At 41.8% G+C, this 14,422-nt stretch overlaps 1 protein-coding gene across 5 annotated transcripts in view; it reads right to left on the reverse strand.

Annotated features, from left to right (window-relative positions):
• The window catches only part of LOC109096445 (hepatoma-derived growth factor-related protein 3-like), a 23,248-nt gene extending 14,478 nt beyond the window's left edge, over positions 1-8,770 (reverse strand). For 2 of the 5 annotated variants that reach the window (XR_006157157.1, XR_006157158.1), the window contains exons 1-6: positions 8,414-8,770; positions 7,682-7,758; positions 7,473-7,611; positions 5,645-5,779; positions 3,914-4,051; positions 3,239-3,379 (exon numbers count right to left, since the gene is read on the reverse strand). Coding sequence is in view for 3 of the 5 variants with exons in the window: in XM_042744589.1 (XP_042600523.1) it covers positions 3,350-3,379; positions 3,914-4,051; positions 5,645-5,779; positions 7,473-7,611; positions 7,682-7,758; positions 8,414-8,497 (603 nt within the window). In the remaining 2 variants the exon portion in view is untranslated. Of the gene's footprint in view, positions 1-2,459; positions 3,380-3,400; positions 3,557-3,913; positions 4,052-5,644; positions 5,780-7,472; positions 7,612-7,681; positions 7,759-8,413 lie in introns of those variants that run through there. The other 3 variants (XM_042744591.1, XM_042744589.1, XM_042744590.1) reach the window with 3 other exon arrangements.
• Positions 8,771-14,422: the final 5,652 nt, after the last annotated feature.

Here is a 14,422-nt window from a genome sequence, read left to right on the forward strand (position 1 = left end):
TCACACGTTCCAATGTGCTCAGTGTCTTCTGCAAAACTCTACACAAGAACAGCATCATTTTGCACAGGTTTAACCATGTTCTCATTGAGAAAACACAAAAACATAATATAACTACCTCAAGAATCACAAAATGAGCTCAAACAGCACACATTTATCCCTGTGTGAACATTAAGCAGCAAAACTGATGGCACACAGGTCAGAATCTCAGGATGATATGAACAAGAGCACAGCCGATTATGTGATTCAGAAAATGAATACTACTAGTGGAAGAGAAAGAGGAAGAGGAGGGGAAAAGAAAAATGAAGGGGAAGTACATTTATTCCTGATGAAATACACAGCGCTGTAGTGGATCATGTTCTTGTGCATGAGGACAGCTGATCTACAGCCTTTCAATACTAAATACAGATCAAATATAATGACAAAACAGTAGCAGTACTTCAGATGAGAGAACGTCTACTTTTGATATACATGTACAGTAAATACTGAAGTTGTACATCCTCAAACTCATAACTGCTTTCATGTACTGTATTTTTGCAGAACTGAGAGATGATTCTATATTCTCTTGTGTTCATATTCAGTTCTTTGGTATTTGACCTTTTTCTTTCTAGTGCTTTTCATCTACTGTATGATCAGATCTCTTTACAGCAGTGTAATAAAAATAATCTTTTCTTACTGTAAAGCTTATTGTTGAATTTCACTGTATCTGCTATATTTACTGTAATGTGTATCTGCTCTAATTATGTTGTATATCAGATCTCTTTACAGCAGTGTAAGATTTTTGCAACAGTGTTATGAACTGATCTCATTAGTGTGTAAGACTGTGTTGTAGTGTGTGTGTTTCTGAGGGCTTGTGTGTCATGTCTGAGGGCAAAGTTAGTTTTTTTTTTTTTTTAATATATAGTATTGAATAATATTTGAATAGTAATTTCTGAATAGTATTTGAATATTGAATATAGTTTAGAGTGGAGAGCTTCGTTCTGACCTGAAAACAGAAAGTATGGGGAATTGGGTGAGAAGTTATGGATTTGTGAGTTTCAAGTAAAGGAGTCACAATTTCAAGAAATGTGTTTAAGCAATCTAGAAAAACTGTAATGCAAATGTAACAAGATTACTTTTTTGTTTCCCCCACCTCCACCCGTCAAACACCAGACACCGACAAAGTGACAAAAATGGCATGTCCTTTGTAGTGTAGATGAGGCTGTATTAATTCGTAGGGAGTAACATTTTTTGTGCCATATCCACATGCATATTTATTTAGTAGTTTTCCATATCGGGGATGCAGAGCACATTAGTAAGGCCAATGTATGCAGAGTGGTAACGAAGGTGTACCTCGCTGACTTTCACTTGCTAACATCTTGCGGCGATCTCGGGAAGTAACCCAATAATTAGTATTTCTTTTAAATTTCCAGTGTGGTTGGCCCATCATCGCAACTTCCGAAAATGAAACAGATATGGAATGGAAGGATGCCAGATGGAAGTGTAGTCCGAGATATATGCTGTAACCAACACAACAGCTGTTACATAAACACAAATTATGCACAATTTAGTTGGTCATCTTTATTTCCTACAAATATAAAAGCACGAGTTATTCTTTTTTTACTGTTGCATTTTAGTATTCTTCCAATACTTGGTATTATGTCCATCTCCTCTTTATCTGTTCTTCATTATTTTGCGAGTCTTCTTGTTGTTTGCGGAGTAGAAGTCAAATGTTAATTTCATTAGTCTACTCTAATTAAGTAATGTAACAGGTTGGATAAGAGAATCTTCAATTATATGAAAAGATGTGTAAAGATTAGAGTATGTGAAAAAAAGCTGCTGCACATTGAAATAAACACTGAATGAAATGTATTTAATATATAAAATGTTTGTAAAGTCATGTAGCCTACACCCACAAATATTTTATGCTTAAAGCTTTTTAAAAAAAATAAAAAATAAACAAATAGTACTTTACCTGAATGAATTCATTTTTAGCTGCTGTCACGTTCTTTTTTTTATGGGATACCATGGAAATTAATATTAGTTTAATAACCTTCCATTCTGCCAGTTTTCACCTCTATCTGTTATCACCTCTGTTATTATAACAGTGATTAAGAATTAAACTTATGTGTTGACTCAAAGTACGCAGACGTCTTTTTGTCAGTGCTGTTGCCATGGTGAATCATAATTTCGGAGATCATGACTTCTCATAGTCGTGGTGCATGCACTAAATTCAGACTCAACCTACTCAGAGTTGACCGAACTAACACTATTCAGCTGTTCTGAAACTGAAAACTCAGAGTTTCCCATCTCAGAGTTCAAGTTTTAACCCCTGGCCCCTGGACATCGGGTTTTCACTGTACGTGTATGTGTGACTGAACCAGATAATAATGTGTGTGTGTTTGCAAGCGATCAGAAGAATGACATTTTAGCAAAAATGAGCACTACTACATAAAGACACAGCAGAGAAAAGAGAAAACACCTGCATTCCAATGAGTTTATTCTGAAAAATTCTTGTCAATATACAAGAAAAACAGTTTACATGTAGCTACAAACTTTGAAAATGCAACATGTATTGGGGCAATAAAAAATTGGAACGAAATGAAAACCACATTGGTGAGTGCGAATTTACCACAGATGTGTCATCTACTATCATCAAAAATAAATAGAATATATTCTTTATATAAACAAAGATAAGAAATAAAAAGGTAACAAATCAGGGGCACGTTTTCCATTGGGAAGAGGACTGGATCAGCGCCTTCTGATGAAACGGACAGACAGAAGAACATCATCAGAACGGAACGGTGCTACGGAATGGAAACAGAAGCCAGCATGCCACTAGAAAGGCTAGAAAACAACCAACCCACCAACACACGAACGGATATTTCACGTCTTAAAAAGATGAGCAGTACCTCTAGCATTGGGATAATAGTACAGAGCTCCTAGAACCTACACCCAAATCAAACATACAGAGATAACATGGAGTTACAGTGACTCTGTTTGTGCACGATACTTTATACAGATTCTACAGTTTCCACTCTTTTTTCTCTGATTACATAAAAGCGTTAAAGATGGCCAAGTCATTTAACAAATGAAAGTCTGACCTACAATGAGTTTGTTCATTGTGAAAGAAAGAATTCTGTAGTGCGACAGGAGAGGAATGACAGAGATCTAAACGTCCGCCGCCGAGAATAAAGCTAAACTCTAAATCAAAACAGCAGAGAGGAATGACGGACATTTTCGTGAGGCTCCTGGACTGTACGTGTGTGTTTGTGTGTGTTTGACTGAACCAGATAATAATGTCTGGGAGTTTGCAATCGATCAGTGTAATAAGATGCATTTACAATATCACGAGCCGTCGTCTGGCAATCGTCTAGTGATCCTCCCGTAGCGAAAGATTCTGCTGAAAGAGAGAAAAGCAGCCGTCAGACACTCGTTCTGATGTGATTTGGCCAAGTCAGACACGTTCCTGGATCTAACATCTTTTGTTGATGATGAGTTGAGGAATATTCCTCCCTGACGCCACGCTCATCCGTCAAACAGCAGACGCTCACAGCAGCGACTCTCCGCTCGTCACAATCTGGTTTTAGGCAGCAGTGTGAGTGCAGATTATTATAAGCCACTGTTATTGTGTATTTATGAAGCATAATAACATGGATATAAATGAAAATCGGGGGCCTTAGACTAGTCTTAAAAGTTAGTCGTCTAACTTAAAATTTTAAAATCAGTTATAAAAAGGGAGAATGGTCTAAACTAAATACAAATAATGAAGTCTTGGTGTCTTAAGAACTAGTTTTACCAACATCTTATCATAGTGGCCGTATATTTATGCGACGGCCCTGATGAACTCGCTGCCGTTTGCATTTACTGAATCACTTCTGTCCTGATGAACGCTGTACAGCTGCCCTTATGCCCATCTCCTGTTCATTACTCTTACCCCTTGACTGCACGTCTTGTCTGAGGAGTTCTGGATGTTGTTGTCATGGTCACCAGCCTCGGATCCGCTCTTCTGTTCGTCTTTGCCATCCTTCTCCAGATCTTCATCCAAACCCTTCCTTGACAACTTCGACGACGTCTAGGAGAAGGTCAGAGTGACAATAGACTTCATTCTCACACCTGTGCTGCTGCGCAATCTGAGGTGCATCACAGCGCTACACTAGCAGCTCGCTAACCTTCACTACATAAATGAGTGTGCAGGACTCTATTGCTAGGCAACAGCTGTTGCTAAGTGAAGGCTTGGCAAGAGGGATGCTCAGATCCACACTCACTTCACAGGCTGCTTCAGCAGAGACACAGACTCTGTCATTAGCGTGAAGAACAGATCTCTTATCTCAGACACGGAGAATGATGGGCTCATTTCCTATCGTCTGTACCTCACACACTGGTTTACTGTGTGACTGTGATCCTGTGAATATTCTTCCCCCTACTGACCTGGAGCCTGAAGTGACCTTCAGCATCACCTCGACTGAACACATTCATCCATATAATCACTGAACACATGATTGAATAACAGATCCTGTAACTGGATCACGCCGTGTGTGTGCGCTCCCTGCTATCTAAACACCTGCTGGAGTATTTGATGTTCAATGTTTGAATGATTCTGCTGTAAAGATAAAATATATCTTGGCACAGAACTCACAGAAATGGGTTCAAAATAGGGGTTGACTGATTATCGACCTGGCCGATTATCGGGCTAATATTAAGCATTTTTACGATTATCGTATCAGCCAATTTCAAAACCGATTTGCCGATAAAATAATTTAATTTTAAAACGCGTTACTTGGCTCTGATGCAGCCTGTTGGAACTCACCACTCTGTGGTCTAGAGCAGTGGTTCTCAACCACATTCCTGGAGGATCTCCAACACTGCAGATTTTGCATGTCTCCTTTGTCTGACACACCCATTTCAAGACTGTGAGTCTCTACTAATGAGCAGGTCACCTGAATCAGGTGTGTTTGATTAAAGATACATGCAAAATGTGCAGTGATGGGCGTTCTCCAGGAATGTGGTTGAGAAACACTGGTCTAGAGCAATCTCCGCCCACCACCCGTCTTTTTGCAAAAATACTATTTAAATATGAATCCTGCATGTTCTGCGTGTCTCTGTGTGAATGAATGGTGCAGACATAGTTTCATTTACTACACACATACTGAAGTGTGCATGGCGGTCAAAGTGTTTTCAGCATCTGCCTTCTCACTAAATGGGGACATAAATACATGAACAACATCTCCAGAACTGCTCTGAGAGTCACTTCATGAGCATTTGACCTTTTCATTTGAGTAAAATTATCGTCGTATCATATACATAGGCTATAGAAACTTAAAAGGTCCTCATGGCAACCCGTCAAAATATAAGTTTGGTTTAGCTTAAAGAAACTGTGGGCCTACTTTTAACTCTCTCTTTATATTACCCTTATTGCAGATGGATGCACTGGGGAAGACACGAATAAGAAATGCAATGTGGGAGTACTGCACTCAACCAACACCAGGGAAGGCAGTTTTTGTCAGAGCCCTTGTTTTCCTTAATTCTGACATTAATTTTCAATTTTATACCAGAGCTATACATCGGTTCAGAATATCAGTTATCAGTCTACTTGACTGATAAAAATTGGTTTCGGCCATGAAAAGCATATTTCGGTCAACCCCTAGTTCAATAGCTGCTCAGGTACCTTTGAGGATGCGCTTTTTTTCCGCTTGGATCCGACCTTGTCACTCTTCATCTTGCCCTCCTCCTCCTCGCTGCTGGCATCGGCCGCATTCCCTCCTTCTCCCTCAGTCTCAGACGAGCTCTGCTGCTGCATCACCTGAAGCACAGGTGCGGTCAGATAGACACAGGTGTGGTCAGACGCACATAGGTGTGGGTCAGATAGACACAGTTGTGGGTTAAATAGAGTAGGGTCAGATAGACACAGGTGTAGTCAGACAGACACAGGTGCGTTCAGATGCACACAGGTGCGGGTCAGACAGACACAGGTGTGGGTCACAGACACAGGTGTGGTCAGACGCACATAGGTGTGGGTGAGATAGACACAGGTGTGGTCAGACGCACATAGGTGTGGGTCAGACAGACACAGGTGCTGTCAGATAGACACAGGTGTGGTCAGACGCACATAGATGTGGGTCAGATAGACACAGGTGTGGTCAGACGCACATAGGTGTGGGTCAGACAGACACAGGTGCGGTCAGATAGACACAGTTGTGGGTTAAATAGACACAAGTATGGTCAGATAGACACAGGTGCAGTCAGACAGACACAGGTGTGGGTCACAGATACAAGTGTGGTCAGACAGACACTGGTGTGGTCAGATAGACAGGTGTGGGTCACAGATGGACACAGGTACGGTCAGACAGACACAGGTGCGGGACAGAAGGACACAGGTGTGAGTCAGACGGGCACAGGTGCGGGTCAGATGGGCACAGGTGCGGGTCAGACAGACACAGGTGCGGGTCAGACGGACACAGGTGTGGGTCACAGACACAGGTGCGTTAAGACGGACACAGGTGTGGGTCAGACGGACACAGGTGCGGGTCAGATGGGCACAGGTGCGGGTCAGATGGGCACAGGGTGGTGGTGCTTTCAGACAGACACAGGTGCGGGTCAGACGGACACAGGGGTGGGTGGGTCACAGACACAGGTGCGTTTACAGGTGTGAGACGGACACAGGTGTGGGTCAGACGGACACAGGTGCGGGTCAGATGGGGGCACAGGTTAGCATGGGTCAGACGGACACAGGTGCGGGTCAGACGGACACAGGTGTGGGTCACAGACACAGGTGCGGTTAAGACGGTCACAGACACAGGTGGTGAGTCAGACGGGCACAGGTGCGGACACAGGTGTGGGTCAGACGGGCACAGCTGTGGGACACAGACACAGGTGCGGTCAGACGGACACAGGTGCTGGTCACAGACACAGGTGTGGGTCAGACGGACACAGGTGTGGGTCAGACGGACACAGGTGCGGGTCAGACGGACACAGGTGCGGTCAGATAGACACAGGTGCGGTCAGACAGACACAGGTGTGGGTTAGATAGACACAGGTTGCGATCACCGGCACACAGGTGTGGGTCAGATGGACAGGTGCAGTCAGACGGACACAGGTGTGGGTCACAGACACAGGTGCGGTCAGACGGACACAGGTATGGGTCACAGACACAGGTGTGGTCAGACAGACGCTGGTGTGGTCAGAAAGACACAGTTGTGGGTTAGACAGACACAAGTGTGGTCAGACAGACACAGGTGTGGGTCACAGATGGACACAGGTGCGGTCAGACGGACACAGGTGCGGTCAGACGCACACTGGTGTGGGTCACAGGCACAGGTATGGTCAGACGGACACAGGTGCGGTCAGACGGACACAGGTGTGGGTCACAGACACAGGTGCGGTCAGAAAAACACAGGTGTGGTTCAGACGGACACAGGTGCGTCAAAACGGACACAGGTGTGGTTCAGATGGACACAGGTGTGCGTCAGACGGGCTCGCACCCCTGCTCTTCTCACCTGAAAACCAGTGAATTTGACGCCAGGGTTGTTTTCGATCTCCCACAGGCCTTCATTAAACCCTTTCCTCTTGTTCGACTTGCCAAACTTGTCTTTGTATTCCTTGTAGGGCAGCAGGTCTTTAGGGCCCAGGAAGGCACTGTGGAAACACACGCTGATTAGTGCTGCTTTATACAGATCACTGAATCACAAACACACTCCAGACTTACGTCTCATGGGTACCAAAGAAGAAGATGGGGTATTTGTTAGCTGGCGGCTTCACAGCTCCCTCCGGCAGCTCGTCGATCTAAACGATCAGGAGGAAACACAGTTAAACTCTGATCAGGAACATTATTCTGAATGACAATTTTAAATGGGTTTTCATCCATAATTCAACATATCAGCTCTGGTCCAGTTCTGGGCCCAGATCATACCCCCCCCCCCCCCCTCTCTCGCTCTCTCCCTCTCTCCCTCTCCCCGTAAATACCGCCCTCTCTCTCTCTCTCTCACACACACACACACACACACACACACACACGTCGCGGAACGCAACGGTTCGCTCCGCACACCCGCTAGTTCGAGTTCGGTTCTGAATGCACCGGTTCGGGTCCCGCGCGGGCAAAACGGCCGCTTCACGGCCCGGGTAAGGAAAAGCTGCTGCCCCAATAACACCATTAGCGGCACAAACACACACCAACAGACCCAACACACCTCCAAACCGGACCCGTCCCAAGAGTCAAACACTGCGCAAACGTCTAAAATAACACAGAGCCCCGAACGACGAGAACGAGCGGATCACTTGACGGTACGCACAAAAACACGCGTTGGCGCCCTCGAACCGCGAGCGCATTACGGTGCATTATGCTCGCTTTCCCCCGGTCTCGGCCTGTGTTTGCAGCGGCTGCTCCGCGCTCCTGTAACCGGCCTCCGCGCCGCTACTCTCGGCTGCAGCTCGTACTCACCCTCGCCGGCCAGTGGGGGTATCCCTTCATCTTGGCGAAAACCAGGTCTCCAGCTTTATATTCCCGGGGCCGTGGGCGAGCCATCGCGACACACACACTCACAGACGAGAAAGACTGCACGATATTCCGCGGGTCTCGAGCTCAGCGACGGATGACCGACCATCAATGTTTTGATCGCAGTTAATAAGGAAATAAATAATGAAAGAAGAGAAAGGGCCTGGAGAAACAACTCTTCCCTCGTCTTCTTCCTCCTTAAACACTACAGCCCGATCCTTTCTCCGTGCAATGTTTAGGGAACGTTTTATTTCCTAATTTTATTCTGTCATTTTGTTGCAGACAAACACACACAGCACGTGTTCACAGCACAATTCAGCATGAGTTTATTTTTTAAAGGGGAAAGAAAAACAATTAGAAACAGACCTGCAATAAAAATGTCCTTTACAGAATGTCCTTCAATGAATAATATTTAAGCCAACAGTTTCATTATGACAGGCTCCTAAAATATTCTTACAACAGGACATTTGCATCTAATAATGTTAAAATAAAAAGGGTTGGGGGTTACAGATGTGCTCAAGAGAAACAGAGGCTGGAGTGCACAGAGAATCATTGAAGGCCAAAGCAACAGATTGAGAGTCTATATGTGTGCATGTGCTTTATACTGAGTGAACAAACCTGCAAATTAACAAGCACAATACTCAACAAAAAAACGCTTTTGATGAGAGCGAATTTGTTGTAGAAGCAAATGATTTCACTCCACTGTGAATTCAGTAACACTTAGGAGATACAGTTGTGGTCAAAGGTTTACATGCACCTTGAATCTACAGAATCTTATATAAATACATATACAGTAGCCCATCTGTTAATGCATTTTGTTTCCTTCTGGAGCATCAGTGAATGTTTGAAGCTTTTGTAATAATTGAGTCCCTCGGTTGTCCTCAGTGTGAAAAGCTGGATCTCAGAATCATACCTTTGCAAAAAATGTTGAAAGCCAAGGAATTTGTAGGACTTGGAGGATTTTCCTGAAGAACAGCAACAGGACAAACAAGGAACCCATAAATAATAATCAACAAACAAACAGTTGGGGTTCATCTAGATAAGATGATGTAAACTTATGAAAAGGTTCATATTTATAAAGTCTTGTGGACTATATGTAAACATTGTTTTTTGTAAAATATCTTATTTTGCGGATTCTGCAAGGTGTATGCAAACTTTTGACACAGCTGTGACCTCCTGTCATTGTCTGTTCTGCTCATCTGTGTTGCAGTCCACAGACAGAGGATCTGCAAAACACTCAGATTTAAGCACAAATCATCACATAACAAACACAACTTCAGCATCTGAGTGCAACAATATTTACAAAGCTCTAATAAAGAATATTCATGGACTTCAAATCAAAAGTTCAGGAAAAATATTATTTTGCATTTGAGATAATTCCTACTAAACACATATTCTCCAAACACACAGTTACCAAAAGGTTGACATTTCCTGGATGTAAAAGCAGAGCGACTGACTGACACTGGGTAAACTTAATGGATTGATGACAGTTATAACACACCCACAACAGTGCTCTTTTACCTCTGAAATATCGGAAACAGTTTAAGCACAATACAGTCAGCAATTAACTAGACTTTAGCCCACTACCCAGATTACACTTTCCACCGCGTTCAATGCGTGTCTGCTTACGTTCCAAATGTCATAACCAGAGAATTACCTGGTGATTTGTAAATGTGTCATTCTTGCGTCGTCACAGTTTCTGCATTTTGTTCTTCATGTGAACACGCTTCAGGATTGGTTATTGCCTGATTCTCAACAAACTGTTGGTCCAAATGCATGTGTGGCAGTTAAAGAGAAGCACACAATTCTGTGAATAATTACACAGACTTTCAGTAGGCTAAAATGGTTTACAAAAGCAACAAAAACAATGTAAAGAGCAAATCAGTCACAGTCTTTCGGATTGTACAGATACAGAACCGTCACCAAAAAAACATCATAATCAAGAGAATATTATCACTCAAATCCCATATTAAGGTTCGATCATGTCTGAATGTTGGAGCTTTAGTGATTCTCATCCACTCCTGAAAGACCATCCTCCTAAAGCTGTGTAAGACCAACAATTTTAAATGTTTAACATTCGTTCTTTACAGTGAATTATTGATTTAGTTGTTGCCATTTGAGAATTTAGATAAACTATTTAACTGCTCACAGACTTCTTCACAGGTTCATTTCACGGAAACAGCAACTACTTTGATTTAATGATTCAAAGCATCAATTTATATATATATTTTTGGTAACTCTTTATTTTACGGTGTCATTGTAACACGCAGTGTTGGGCTAGTTACTCAAAGAACGTAATATGTTACTCATTACTAGTTACTCCTTTTAAAAGTGACATTGTTACTTTACTTATTACTTTCTGGCAACAGTAATTAGTTGCACTACTAGTTACATTACTTTTTCTTCACACCCCACAGAAGTTGTTCAGTTCAGTTCAGTTCAAGTATATTTGTATAGCGCTTTTTACAATACAAATCATTGCAAAGCAACTTTACAGAAAATTAAGTTTCTACAATATTTAGTAGTAGCTTATCAGTGGTCACTCAGTTTATGTGCATATGGCAGAAATGCTTGGATAAATCAATTAAAGACGTTATCAAACAGAGGATTAACACTATTAACAGCAATTATGCAATCAAACTTATAGCAAAATGTGGTAGTTCTGTATGTTGTCTCTGGGTTAGCATCATCTGAGGTCCTCTAAGGGGTTGCATCATCTCTTCTCAGGTGTTCTGGATCCAGACTGGAGCTTGTGTTGATGTTAGTTACCACGGGATGTAAATCCAGCAGAAACAAAGAAACAAATAGAGACATAATTAGCGTAGCTCCTGTTCCAGCCAAGTAAAATTAATTAGTTTAACCCAATCTAAAGAATAATAATGCACATTTGATCAGATATAACTGCAGTCCAAAATTATGAGATGCATTATTTGAATGCTTGGCCATAGAGGTGTGTTTTTAATCTAGATTTAAACAGAGGATAGTGTGTCTGAACCCCAAACATTATCAGGAAGGCTATTCCAGAGTTTGGGAGCCAAATGTGAAAAAGCTCTACCTCCTTTAGCGGACTTTGCTATCCTAGGTACTAGCGTTTTGTGACCTTAGGGAGCGTGATGGATTGTAGCGTGGTAGAAGACTAGTTAGGTACACAGGAGCTAAACCATTAAGGGCCTTATAGGTAAGTAATAATATTTTGTAACTGATACGGAACTTAATAGGTAGCCAGTGCAGAGACTGTAGTATTGGGGTAATATGATCATATTTTCTTGTTTTCTTCCAAATGCCGTTGCATTTTGGACTACCTGTAGCTTGTTTATTGAAGATGCAAAGTTGTAACTTGAAATATTTGAGGGGGATCATATAGGTGTGAGGTTTTCTGACCAATCCCCCGCTGGACCAATTACTTTAGGGAACAGAGACTGTGAAGCAAATGCGAATGTTGACTTTGGTGATCTCATCATTAAAGGACTGCAAGTGGAAGAAAGCCGAAAAGTCAAAAAACAAGTGAAAATGGAGAAGTGTCGCTGAACAAAGAAGAAACCTGGAATACCAGCAGGACATGAATTTCAAGCTGAGAATTGTGATAAGGCTGATGCGTAAGCAGAAAAATTTGAATAAGAAAATAATGAAATTGATAAGAGAGATGGCTGAGTATAATAAGATCCATCTCGAGCTGCAAGCATTAACAAATGGTTTAGAGTCTTTAAAACTTAAAGCTTCAGTTTTAAAAATGTAGAATTTTCAGATGAGAGGTGTGATCACGCCTTCCTTTCTTTTTGTTTTTAATTTTTAAAGGTATTAATCTTTGTGGTTTAAGTTGCTATATGCTTTGTTTGTTTAAAGGGTGAAGAAGGATGCGTTTGCATATTCCAATACACTTGGGAGATGAAACCGCAACCGAGCTGTTAATTTTACTATGCATTCAGGTGTGACTTCTGTGGTTGAACAGAGCATACTTGTAACTATGCATATGAGGTGTTACAGATATTTTTATGCTAGCATTTACGTGTCTTTTCTGACCACCCCTACAATTCTTCCATTTGAACTTTTGACACTCTGCATTAGATGTGATAAAGGTCATGTACTCGGTTTGTGTATAAATACACATGATTACCAAATAAGGGAGAAGGCAGGGAAGAAATGCAAATGATATGCAAGGCTATAAAAGGTAGAGAAAATCTGTGTGCGGGGCCGCACTTCAATGGTGAAGAATTATTCGCTGTTATTTTCATTTTTGTTACTTATGAGTTATTGTCTATTAATAAAGCGAAGCCATGACAAATGGTAATGCGAAAAACTTTATTAAAAGAAGAGCCTCTGATTAACTTATTTATGAGTAACATATTATTCTGAACTGAACGTTCCTATGAGCTTCAAGCAGCCCGGACTCAGCTGAGCAGTTGCCGGGGCCGGGGAGGATTCCACGTCTTTTCGTCACAGATCCGGATCTCAGAGGTAAGGGCAAATCGTTTGCAACTGTTGATGAGAGTAAGGAATGTGCATTAGACATTTAGTGGGTTTTCCTCGGGGTACAAATACAACAAACTGTGTATCTTCCACATAAAATTATTCTAGAATGTTACTAACAACATATTTGTGCCTCATCATTTGACCAAAATCGACACTGGATCACAGTCAGAAGTGAATTACACTCAAACACTCAATAGTGATTGATAGTGACATTCAAGTAGAAGTGTTGTATTAATCTCATTAATTATCATGTGTAGCTTGAAGCTAATTGTAATTTCTCCGTTACCCATATACAATTATGTTTCATTATGTATTTTATCAAATCACATAAGTTTGTAAGAAACTTTTTTTTAATTTTCCAAAAAGATTTTTAATTATAGTAATATAATGTACCACATATTGATCAGAGGGGTGTGGGTGGGATTTAATTTTTAGTTTTTTAGTTTTAAGGACATTGGTTTATAGAACAGTTTGTAAAGATGGCCCCACCAGACCTGAGACTGTAACTGTGATTCCTCAGTTCTCCACTAGGTGGAGATGAAGACCCAAATATAAATGACTGTGATTGGAACCAAAGGCAAGAAAATAAATTGATAAATGAATCTGACACATTATGTGAATCCAAATGAATATATATGCATTTGCTGTTTATTTATACATTTATTGTGTTTTTAGTGCTTTTCAAAATCAGTAAATGTTTATCTGTTTCATTTATACTGCTGTTTGTGCTAGATTGCTAAGAAGAGGTGATTTTAAGTTTATTATATGAGTGAAGTGCATCATCTTCTCAGAGACATTACATATTTATAAAAAAAAAGCAGGCCTGTGCATGTGTTTGTGCCTTCGTGTGAAGTTAGTTTTACGCTGCTGTGAATCCCAGTGTCGGAGCCGCACCAGAGGGAACGGCATGATCGCGGCCAGAGGACGATGCCACACAGTTTGAATAAATGATCTAAATGTTTGTCGTCTTTTTTACCCTGCAGCCTCGACACGGAGTGATTTCAGCCCCTCAGTGCGTGTAACGCAGCCAGACTGAATTGTGGGAAATGAGGCAGACGACCAGTAAATAACAGTTGCCATGATGCCCCTCAGCTCCTGCCGCATTGCCACACAAATGCCTGCGGAAACAGCGGTCGGACTCCACAATTTCTGCACTTAACACTTGGCTTGGCGCATGACAGGTGCTTATTTTCCAGCACTGGGGGCATGTGCATTTGAATAGTGCCGCTGCCCTGGCCATCATCATCATCCTCACTGTAACACCATCATCATCTGAGACTGATCATGTTGCCAGACAACCTTAATCTGACCTTTACACCTTTCATCTTTACGTGTGTATAAGAGAAAAGCTATGGGGAAAAATGGAAGGACAGTAAAGCAGATGTGTTCTGCTCTCATCATCAGGTTTATCTAGTGAAATGCTTGTTGTAACTCATGTTTTCCTCACATGATCTCCTGTGTATGGTGATGAACAGCTAATGCTTC

Source organism: Cyprinus carpio, chromosome B18, assembly GCF_018340385.1.
Source record: "Cyprinus carpio isolate SPL01 chromosome B18, ASM1834038v1, whole genome shotgun sequence".
Classification (NCBI taxonomy): Eukaryota; Metazoa; Chordata; class Actinopteri; order Cypriniformes; family Cyprinidae; genus Cyprinus; species Cyprinus carpio.